Source organism: Sapajus apella, unplaced genomic scaffold (genome assembly GCF_009761245.1).
Source record: "Sapajus apella isolate SASKATOON/1434 unplaced genomic scaffold, GSC_monkey_1.0 scaffold2, whole genome shotgun sequence".
NCBI classification, from domain to species: Eukaryota; Metazoa; Chordata; class Mammalia; order Primates; family Cebidae; genus Sapajus; species Sapajus apella.
In genome coordinates, this window is record NW_022436942.1 from 63,210,483 (window position 1) to 63,221,933 (window position 11,451).

At 41.8% G+C, this 11,451-nt stretch overlaps 1 protein-coding gene across 1 annotated transcript; it reads left to right on the forward strand.

The window, feature by feature from the left end:
- Window positions 1-1,904: 1,904 nt before the first annotated feature.
- CUNH12orf45 (chromosome unknown C12orf45 homolog) lies at window positions 1,905-11,194 on the forward strand. The gene is made up of 4 exons (XM_032299960.1): window positions 1,905-2,156; window positions 3,832-3,918; window positions 7,361-7,497; window positions 10,931-11,194. The coding sequence occupies exons 1-4, from the start codon at window positions 2,042-2,044 to the stop codon at window positions 11,147-11,149; spliced, it is 558 nt and encodes a 185-aa protein (XP_032155851.1). The 5' UTR covers window positions 1,905-2,041; the 3' UTR covers window positions 11,150-11,194.
- Window positions 11,195-11,451: the final 257 nt, after the last annotated feature.

Sequence of the window (11,451 nt, forward strand, 5' to 3'; positions counted from 1 at the left end):
AGCTACTAAATGAACACTATTACACTGAATTTAATCTACTCCAGGCTGATTATGGAGCCTCTGTTCTGTGAGAAATAAGCAGAAAAGATTGGTCCAAGATTTCTGCTTCTTCTGCTTTGAATCCTATATAGGAGGGGTCTGGACATACTGCAGGTGGTCAATAAAACTGTTAAAAGAACAACGAGGGGCCAGGCACTGTGGCTTATGCCTGTAATTTCAGCACTTCGGGAGACTGAGACAGAGAGATCACGAGGTCAGGAGTTCGAGACCAGCCTGGCCAACATAGTGAAACCCTGTCTCTACTAAAAATACAAAAAATTAGACAGGCTTGGTGGCGTGCACTTGTGATCCCAGCTACTCTGGAGGCTGAGGCAGGAGAATCGCTTGAACCCAGAAGGCGGAGGTTGTGGTGAGTGATCATGCCATTGCATTCCAGCCTGGGCGACAGAGCAAGACTTTGTTTAAAACAAAACAAAACAAAACAAAACAAAAACAAAAACAAACAAACAAAAAAAAAAAAGAGGAAGGGAAACAATCCAGTGAAAACCTACAGAATGGGAGAAAACATTTGTAAATTATATATCTGATAAAAAGTTAATATCCAGAATATGTAAAGAACTCCTACAACTCAACAACAAAAACACAAATAACTAGATATAAAAATGGGCAAAGGAGTTGAATAATCGTTTCTCCAAGGAAGATAAATGGCTAAAAAGCACATGAAAAGATGTTCAGCATCACTAAATCATTAGAGAATTGCAAATCAGAACGTCAAGATACCACTTTACACCCACTGGGATGCCCACTGTCAGAAAGAAGCAACCAAACAACAACAAAAAAGGAAGTATGTTATTGACAAGGATGTGGAGAAATTGGAACTCTTGTGCACTGTTGGTGGGAATGTAAAATGGTGCAGCCACTATGAAAAACAATATGGAGGCTCCTCAAAAAGCTAAGAAGTAGAATTACCATATTATCCAGTAATCTCACATCTGGATATGTATCCCAAAGCACTGAAAAGCGGGTCTTGAAGAGATATTTGTGCAACCATGTGCAGCTTTTTGTTTGTTGAGAGATGAACGGTAAAAACATGTGGCATATACATACAATGGCATATTATTCAGGCTTAAAAAAGAAGAGAATCCTGTTATGTGCTACATCATGTCTAAACCTTGAGGATACTATTTTAAGAGAAATTAGTCACGAAAAGACAAGAACGGTATGATTCCACTTACATGAAGTATCTGAAGTAATCAAGCTCATAGTAACAGAAAGTAGAACCGTGGTAGCCACGCATGATGGCTCACGCCTATAATCCCAGCATTTTGGGAGGTTAAGGTGGGTGGATCTCCTGAGGTCAGGAAATCGAGAGCAGCCCGGCCAACATGGTGAACACCTGTCTCTACACAAGAATACAAAAGTTAGCCGGGCCTGGTAGTGTGCACCTGTAAATCCAGCTACTCAGGAGGTTGAGGCACAAGCCTGGGCGACACAGCAAGACTGTTTCAAAAAAAAAAAAAGAAAGAAAGAAAGAAAGAAGAATGGTGGTTACCAAGGGACTGGGGTAGGGGCAAATGGGTACAGAGTTTCAGTTTTGCAAGATGAAAATGATGCAGAGGTCCACTGCACAACAATGTGAGCATCGTTAACACCACTGAATTGTTCAAATAAAAATGGTTAAGACGGTAGATTTTGTTACTTATTTTTTCACTAATTAAAAATATAAATTTAATAAAAAAGGATAAAGAGGAGGACAGCCCAATGCTTTGCTCTTTATGCCCGAATTTGTTTGGCGAAATCGAGCATTGCCAGCTCTTTTTTCCTATCACAGTGTTGGAACCTTTCTTTTTGCCACGGTGGGAAGGGCCCTACCTCCCGCACAGCCTCCAGCCTGCACCCACGGGACGCCCCGCCCCTTTCTCCGCTCCTTACTCCGCCCACTGCAGTTTCCTCCAATCGCGGTCCTCGCCCCGCCCCCTTACCCGAGCCTCTTTCCTGCATCCGGGCCTGAGAGTGCAGGCTTCTGAGGCTTGGGGGAAGCATGGAGGTCCATGGAAATCCTCAGGCTAGCCCGAGTTGTTCGTCGCCCAGCCGGGACTGCTCGGGGGTCCCAGTGTCCAGGGAGCTGCTGACTGCGGGAAGCAACGACCGCGGAGGTGACAGGACGGGCGACTACGGCTTGGGCCGCGCTCGTGCGGCGGAGGAGGCGCGACCGGAGCAGCTCGGGGTCCGGTGGCTCTCTGCCCGGGCTCCACACTCTCGAGGGGAGCCCCGGGGACTGCTGCGGGGCTCCCGGGTGCCCTGCTCGCGGCAGGGGTGGGGGCTTTGGAGCGGGCACCCGGCTGCGGGCCCGGAACGGTTTCCCCAGCTAGTGGTTCTTACATTCTGCAAGGTAGTGAGCGCCCACCCTGTCCGGCGCCGCTACCAGGCACCTCCCCTGCCCTGGAAGCTGGGACGCTCTCGAACTCTTTAGGGAAAGGGAGGGCTTTTGGTCGGGCTTCCTGGGTCGGAGCAGTTGGCTGGTAGGGGGAGGCAGAGGAATATTATGTCTAACCGTCCCCCTTCCTCCTTCATACGCACACCGACGACTCCTTAGTGCCGCTGTCTCGTACAGGGAGACACGCATCCAGGAAATCCCCACAGCATTTCAGACACTATAGATAGAATTTAAAAGCATGAGTTCGAATCCCAGCTCCACTAGTGGGCCTTAGAGTTATTTTCATTCTCTAAGCCTCAATTTTTGTATTTGGAAAATGGAGGTAGTAGTAGTGCCTGTAGCATTTTTGTAGGGAGGAGAATGCATAAAAAGGGTTGGGCATGCTGTCAATAAATACTAGCTTGAAGAAGAGGCTTTATGAGAACCCAGAGACTCCTAAGGACATATAATAATGATAACCAAAGCTTATGTAGTTCTTATTGTGTATGCTCCAGGAACTAACATTTAATCCTCACGAAAACCCTTTGCAGAAAATGTCTCTGTTTTATAGTTGAGAAAGCCAATACATGATTTATCATACAGGTAATTTACTTTCTGGAGATCATGTGGCTGGAAAGTAGCAAAACTGGGACTTGAATTCAAGTAGTCTAACTCCAGACTCTGCTCTGATCGCGAATCCAGTAGGCCTTAAGTAGTAACCATTCAGCAGATGTGTGTTGCACTCTGCTTTTTAGGTGAACAGGCTTTGTTTTTAAACCAATGTTAAGGGATTTTTCGGTTATTAGAAATAGGGCGTGCAAAGCCTTGAGTTTTGTTAAGTTCCCCTCTTGGCACTCTGAGGGGATAGAGAGTTGGGATGATTTGAGTAGTGAGAGATGAGGCTGAAAAGGTAGAGTAGGTGACAAAATGTCCTCAAAAGGCTGCTTTGTTTGGGTTGAACATCTTCACGGAAGGGGAAATACCAGGCAAGCATGTTTTACTAATGAAGATACAAATGCTTGGAGATCAGGTAATTTGCCCAGTGTTACACAGCTAGTAACCATTTCTCGCTTCGCTTAACCGTTGTTACGCTCTGTACTGCTTCCTCCATTCTGTCATTACAGATCCACATTTGTCTACTGATGAATTTCTGATCCAGAAAGGTGCAGTTTAGTGTGCATTTATTACTTCCATTGGTGATGGAGGTGAATGAGACGGTGTAAGAAAGGAGAGGTGACTGTCCATAAAGAATTAAAATGTTGTATTGGAGCTTGGAGTACTTTTTTTTTAAGGAAGAAAATCTTGGGGAGTGTGACAGTCAAGACTTAAGACTGGTCATGTGAGAGGCTTCCTGATGGGCCCTTGTTTTTTTATGCTGTGGTAAATTAAGGGTGTTTGTGTGTCTATATTTTCAGGTATATGGGACAGGTTGCTCATCAACCCCCAACCTAAGTCCAGAAAGACCTCCACTCTTCAAACAGTTCGGATAGAAAGGAGTCCCTGTAAGTACCTCTTTCCCTCTCTCACCCTCTCTAATGCTGAGTTTTGTCCAATTACGCTGTTATTTGATGGGACAGTCTCTGCCTTCATGGTTAGGCATCAAACCACAGTCCAGTGGAACAAGTCTTACTTGGGATTTACATGATAAAGTCAGTACACAGAATAGAATTTGTTACATTATTTCTCTACCTTAAGAGGGTAACTTTCGTGAAAAACTGCTTGTGGGATGAATTTTAAGAAGTCAAAAACAATTATTGTTAATTTCCGTGGCAAATTTTTTTAAAAGTTAGTGAGCCTCAAACTTAATACATATGGATGGAAAACCACAACCACATCCTATTGAATTGGACACAATTATTTAAATGTAAGTATTACTTAGAATACAGCATAACAGGGCCAATTCTCTGTTAATTATTCTGTAGCATTGCTGTATTACACATTTGTAAGTATGTCCCACGCTCAGACTTTCTGTATTACATGAATGTCCTCTATGTAATTGACTCTTAATGTTAAAAAAGATAAGAATTCAATGAAAACTTATGTAAATAAGCATGAAGGTGTCATATCAATAAACTAAGAAATCATGAGTACTCTGAGAGGGGAATTTAACCGTAGCATTATTACTGTAGCAGTAAATCTGCAATAAAATGACCACATGGTGGCTGTCCATCCAAAAATCAGTTTTTATGGACATAGGTTTTTGTTTTGAGGGGTTACATACCTAGGAGTGGAATTGCAGGTATATGGAAGGTGTAATTTTTTTATTTTACAAAGAAGAAATTGCTGTTTTGCATTTCTGCCAGCAAGGTATGAGAGTTTAGATGCTGCACATCCTAATCAAAATGTGGTGTGGTCTTTTTAATTTTAGCTATTCTAGTGCGGATATAGTGGTATCACGTTGTAATTTTAATTTGTTTCTAATGATTAATAATGTTGAGCATCTTTTCATGTGTCACTATTTGTGTATCTTTGGTGAAGTGCCTGTTCATATCTTGAGCACATTTTAAAAAATTAGGTTCTTATTATAAACATCATTCTTAATAGTGCAGCTCTGCTAACAATAGACTACCAGCCTTTGTGTGTCTGAGAAAGTCTTTATTTTGTTTTCAGTTTTTGGAAGATGCTATAATGGATTTAGAATTCTAGGTTGACAGTGTGGTTTTTTTCTTTTTCTTTTTTTTCCAGCACTTTAAAGATGTCTTTTCAGTGGCATTGTTCCTGATGCCAGTGTCTACTGTCATTTTGTGTCATGAATATGGTGTTTCTTTTTTTCTCTGGCTGCCTCTAAGATTCTCTTCATCACTGGCGTTTACCAATTTCGTGGTGAGGTGCCCTTTGTAGTTTTCTTTGTGAGTCTTGAGCTTGGGTTTGTTGAACATACTGGATCTATGAGTTTATAATCTTTGTCAAATTTGGGGAATTTTTTAGGGATTTTGTTGTTGTTGCTCCTGTTGTGCCTGCTCTGCCTCTCCCAAGGGGACTCCAATTACACCTAATTTTGCCCGTAAAAGTTGTCCCACAGCTCATTGATTGGGTCTTACATGTTATGTGCTTCAATTTGGATAGATTCTATTGCTGATTTTCTTGAGTTCACTATTCTATATTGTCTAATCCGTTAATTCCATCAAATATGTTTTTTCAAGATAGATACAGTTTCCATCTCTAGAAGTTTGAGATGTTTATATCTTCTGTTTCTTTCCTTGGGTTTGTGCTTTTCTTGTCTTCTTTGAACATATAGAGTATAAGAGCAATTTTAACATCCTTATTGCTGATTGTGTCTGTATCATTTCTGAATTTTTTTCTGTTTGTTTCCCCTACCCTTTATGGATTCTGTTTTCCTGTTTATTTGCGTGTTTGGTAATTTTTTATTAGATGCTGGACATTTTGAGTCTTATGGTATTGTGTGATGAATTTTATTTAATTTAGAAGAACTACAACTGGACTAGCGTCAGGGTTCAGCATTTACTCTTCAGGAGTACCATAGAAATATTTGGCTTCTGAGAATCAAGATTCAGGCCGCATATTTTGGTACTTGTTTTGCTCTGCTTGATTCGTTAGTTGGAAACAAAAGCAGAACCAGATTTTCTATCCGTAGCAATAGATTTAAATCTGAGGACAGAGAAATACCTTTATTTTTCTCAGTAATTTCTCTGTCTCTCTGAAGGAGAATGAGAGCTAACCTTCACTATTGCGTAGGGCTTTGTTTGTGAACATGCTCTTGGGGAGTCCTTCCAGCACCTTATTTTACAAATAAAGGTCATCTACTTGACCTTGACCACCACTTTTTTTCTTCTTCCATACTCTGGACATTTTATGTCATCTGTTATGTAGCCATAGCAGTGACATAAGTTTTGAGAGCCTGTTATATGCATGGTTATGTGCTGGGCCTCTTTTGAGAGATTAAAAAAAAAAAAAATCCCTTGTTCATTGATTGCTCTGTAGTTGGCACAGTGACTGACAATTATCTTTTATAGATTAGGTTTCAAGTGGTAAAATTAAATGTATTAATTAGGACTCTTGGTTGCAAATGACTAAAATCCAGCTCAGATTGCCTAAAGCAAAAAAAAAAAAGAAATTATGTTGGCTCTTTTTATTGGGGGAAAAACTCCAGGGGTGGTGATTTCAGGTGCATCTGGATCCAGGTGCTCAGTGTCCTCAGGGATCAGCCACCCTGTCTCTTAGTTCTGCTTTCCCAGTGTTGGCCTAATCTAGGGCATGCCCTTATCTCAGGTGTGGCAAGTTGCCAGTTTATCAGCAGCATCAGCCTTATATTCAGCAACTCAGTCAGTCAGTCATTCAGCAAGATTTCTCTCTCAACAGTTCCAACAAAAGGCCTGGAGTGATCGCTTATTGGCCCGACTAGAGCATTGTGTCATTGTGTATGCCACTAAAGCACATTACAGTGACTAAGGATATGGAGGATGTAGGCATGTATGGGGTGAGGGGCAAGAGTGACTAAGAGTGACACAAGCTGAAAAGGAAAGCCAGGGTTATATGATCAGAAGAAAGGGAACAGATGTTGGGTAGGCAGAAATAACCACTATTTAATTAGCTGGCCCAAGGTAATTCAGACAGAGGTAGAACTAGGATTCTATACATAACCTAGTCAGTCCTACTCTAAAACCTCAGAACCTGGTACTCTTAACTGCTAAGCCACACTGCCTCCCTATTTAGTTATGGTTTGTTGAATGCCAGCCTTCTAAGAGTTTACAGTCCTGGGGATATATGAGAAGCATAAAAACATTTGAGAAACAATTATTTGCTGAATTGTATTGTCCTACTGCTTTATTCAGAAGAGGATGGAGGGGTTTTCAATGAAGGGAACTAAAAGATATATAATTATGGTTCTTATTATTAGTACTCAATTCAGAAGTATTTATAGGAAATCCCGAGTTTCAGAATTTACTGGCATAAATGTTGATATACTGTATTTACTTTCCACAGTATTGGATCAGGTACAGACCTTTCTCCCACAGATGGCAAAGGCAAATGAAAAGCTGAGAAAAGAAATGGCAGCTGCACCACCTGGTCATTTCAATATTGAAAACGTTGATGGGACTCATGGCAAAGTTATACAAATGGTAACTGCTTTGTTTTCATATGGTGAAATTACTAGTTCGCTTTGTCACCTAAGAAGAGAGAGAACTTTTCCATTTTATTTTCAAGTGTTCATTTTCCTGGTGTTAGCTCATGTTTCCAATGTTGTATAGGTACATAGTCATTTTATGATTTAGTCATATGTCACAGGAGGGTTCCCTCAGTTTATACTCATCTCTTGTTTCTGCACTGGAATTCTCTTCATAATATCTGTGTCTGGACAGAGCTGAGACAGTTGTTAATAATATGTAATTCATTAGCCAATCTGGTCAGCTCTGCCTCCGGAATATCCAGTCACTTTGTACAACCTCAACTCCTTTGGACCTGTTGGTCCAGGTAATTATGGTCTCTACTTTGGATTATTGTAGCAATTTCCTAGCAGGTTTTCCTGCATTCACTGTTTCTTCCGCAGAGTCTGTTCTTCACACAGTTTGGGACCTGGGGGCTTGCCATCACATTTCAAATAAAGTCCTTCAAAGGGCCCATGTGATTCTGCCTGTACTTCTCTGTCTCAGAGATCCCCAACCCCCAGGCTGTGGACTGGTACTGGTCTGTGGCCTGTTAGGAAACAGGCTACACAGGAGGAGGTGAGCTGTGGGTGAGTGCACATTACCACCTGAGCGCTGCCTCCTGTCAGGTCAGCAGTGGCATTAGATTCTCATAGGAGCATAAACCTGATTATGAACTGTGCATGTAAGGGATCTAGGTTGTGCACTCATGAGATTCTAATGCCTGATGATCTGAGGTGGAACAGATTCATCCCAAAAACATCCCTACCAAGGTCCATGGAAAAATTTTCTTCCATGAAACCAGTCCCTGGTACCAAAGAGGTTGGGCGCTGCTGTTCTGTCTGACCTTATTTCCTGCATAGTCCTATCATTGCCTGCCCTCCAGCAGCAGTCTCCCTGTACCCCATCTTCTCCTCTGCGGTTTTCTCAGGTAGAATGCTTTTCTCCAGATTTCTCCATCTCAACTCCCTCTGTCTCTGTGCAGTTGTCACCTGATCAGGAGGCCTTCCTTCGTAGCTCTATTATTATATTATCCTGCTTTATTTTTTCTTACTTTCATTACCCTACATTATGCTTTGTTTGTATTTGTTTATTGTCTTTCTTTCGCCTCTAGAACAAGTGTCAACAAATGTTCCTGTAAGAGGCCAGATAGTAAATACATTAGGTTCTGTGGGTCTTACTGTGTCTGTTGTGACTGGTCAACTCTGCTGTTGTAGTGTGAAAGGAGCTACTGAAAACATATATATGAATAAGCAAGCAGAAAAATTTTTGTTGAGCAAAAAAAACTCCAGAGGTGGTGATTTCAGGCGCTCAGTGTCCTCAGAGGTCAGCCGCTCTGCCTCTTTGGTTCTGCTTTCCTAGTGTTGGCCTAATCTAGAACATGCTCTTCCCCCATCTGTGGCATGATGCTGGTTTATCAGCAGCTTCAGCCTTATATTCAGCAACTCAGTCACTCAGAAAGATTTCTCTCTCAGCAGTTCCAACAGAAGGCCCTGAGTGATCTCTTACTGGCCCGGTTAGAGCAGTGTGTCACTGTATATGGGTGCTGAAATGAGAATTTCATATTTTCACCTTCCGTGAATAGCAGTATTTTAATTTTTCCTCCCAACCACTTAAAAATAGAAAAAAACATTCCTACTGTGTGAGCTGAACAAAAGTAGGCAGTGGGCAGGATTTGGCCTGCAGGTTGCAATTTACTGGTCTCTGTCCAAAACTGTAAATTTCACCAAGGTGAGGGGTTTTTGTTTGTTTGTTTCTGAGACCAAGTCTCACTCTGTCACCCAGGCTGGAGTGCAGTGGCATAATCTCGGCTCACTGCAACCTCCACCTCCCAGCTTCAAGCGATTCTCCTGCCTCAGCCTCCTGAGTAGCTGGGATTACAGGTGCACACCACCATGTCTGGCTCATTTTTGTATTTTTAGTAGAGATGGGGCTTCATTATGTTGGCCAGGCTGGTCTCAAACTCCTGGCCTTGTGATCTGCCCACCTCACACTCCCAAAGTTCATGGTGGCGTGAGCCACCATGCCCGCCTGAGGGTTTTGTTTTGATTTTTTGTTGTTATTGAGTCTTTAGTGCATAGTATAGTGCTTAACCCATGTTAGCATTTGCTGAATGAATGTTATTGAACGTGATTAGGATATATAGAATTAGGCTATAGCAGATATTTTAGATATATAGCAGATATTTCAGATATTTATCAACTATAGCAGATATTTTAGTAAATGCAAGTCATCATTATGACAGACCCTGGCAACTAAAAGTATAAAAAAGCCATGTTGTCTTAAAAACATTTTTTATCCTTGCAACTGGGTGTGGTGTCTCACACCTATAATTGCAGCACTTTGGGAGGCCAAGGCGGGTGGATCATTTGAGGTCAGGAGTTCAAGACCAGCCTGGCCAACAGGGTGAAACCCTGTCTCTACTAAAAATTAAGAGAAATGCAAATCAAAACCATAATGAGATACCATCTCACACCAGTTAGAATGGCAATCATTATAGTCAGGAGACAACAGATGCCGGAGAGGATGTGGAGAAATAGGAACACTTTTACACTGTTGGTGGGAATGTAAATTAGTTCAACCATTGTGGGAGACAGTGTGGTGATTCCTCAAGGATATAGAACTAGAAATACTATTTGACCCAGCAATCCCATTACTGGGCATATACCCAAAGGAGTATAAATCATTCTATTATAAACACACACACCCATGTATGTTTATTGCGGCACTGTTCACAATAGCAAAGATTTGAAACCAACCCAAATGCCCATCAGTGATAGATTAGATAAAGAAAATGTGGCACACATACACCATGGCAGCCATAGAAAAGGATGAGTTCATGTCCTTTGCAGGGACATAGATGAAGCTGGAAACCATAATTCTCAGCAAACTAACACAAGAACAGAAAACCAGACACTGCATGTTCTCACTCATAAGTGGGAGTTGCACAATGAGAACACATGGACACAGGGAGGGGAACATCACACACTGGGGCCTGTCAGGGTCGGAGTCTAGGGGAGGGGTAGCATTGGGAGAAATACCTAATGTAGATGACAGGGTGATGGTTGCAGTAAACCGCTATGGCACGTGTACACCTCTGTAACAAATCTGCACGTTCTGCACATGTACCCCAGAACTTAAAGTATAGTTTTAAAAAATTAAATAAATTTAAAAATTAGCTGGATGTGGTAGAGCACACCTGTAGTCCCAGCTACTCAGGAGGCTGAGAGGCACAAGAATTGCTTAAGCCCAGGAGGTGGAGGTGGCAGTGAGCTGAGATTGTGCCACTGCCCTCCAGCCTGGGATGTTTCAATATTTTTGCTGAGTGTTGGTTATTCCCAATATTGTTTTATTACAACTTTTTAAGGACCTGCTCTGAAATAGATTTCCCATCCGCTACTTTTTGCAGGATGTGGCTTTGTTTGAGATGAATCAGTCGGATTCAAAAGAAGCGGACAGTTCAGAAGAGAGTTCACAAGACAGTTCAGAGAACAGTTCAGAATCAGAGGATGAAGATGACAGCATCCCATCTGAAGTCACCATAGATAACATTAAGCTTCCCAATTCTGAAGGTGGAAAAGGCAAGATTGAAGTTTTGGACAGTCCAGCAAGTAAAAAAAAGAAATAGTCAAATAAATTACCTGAAACGAAACAGGTGACATATGTCTGCAAATTCTGTGAAAAAGAATGTGATTCACTGGCTCTTTTGCTTTTCAGTTACCTATGGTGCTTTTATGTGTTAAAAACTTTAGACACATTTAACAGAGTTTCTTTGAGCAAAGAATGATTCATGAGTTAAGTAGCATTATAAACTGAAAGGGGTTCAGAGACCTCCGCCCTACAGCCTGGAAAGCACCTTTATAAGCTGAATACAGAAGTAGAGTACAGAAACAACTTGATGGGTTACAGCTAGGTGTTTGCGTAAATAAG

Coding starts and splice junctions, on each gene's coding strand:
- CUNH12orf45 (XM_032299960.1), top strand. CDS start 2,042: ATGGAGGTCCATGGAAATCCTCAGGCTAGCCCGAGTTGTTCGTCGCCC. Junction 2,157..3,831: donor GGGAAGCAACGACCGCGGAG/GTGACAGGACGG, acceptor CTATATTTTCAG/GTATATGGGACAGGTTGCTC. Junction 3,919..7,360: donor TCGGATAGAAAGGAGTCCCT/GTAAGTACCTCT, acceptor TACTTTCCACAG/TATTGGATCAGGTACAGACC.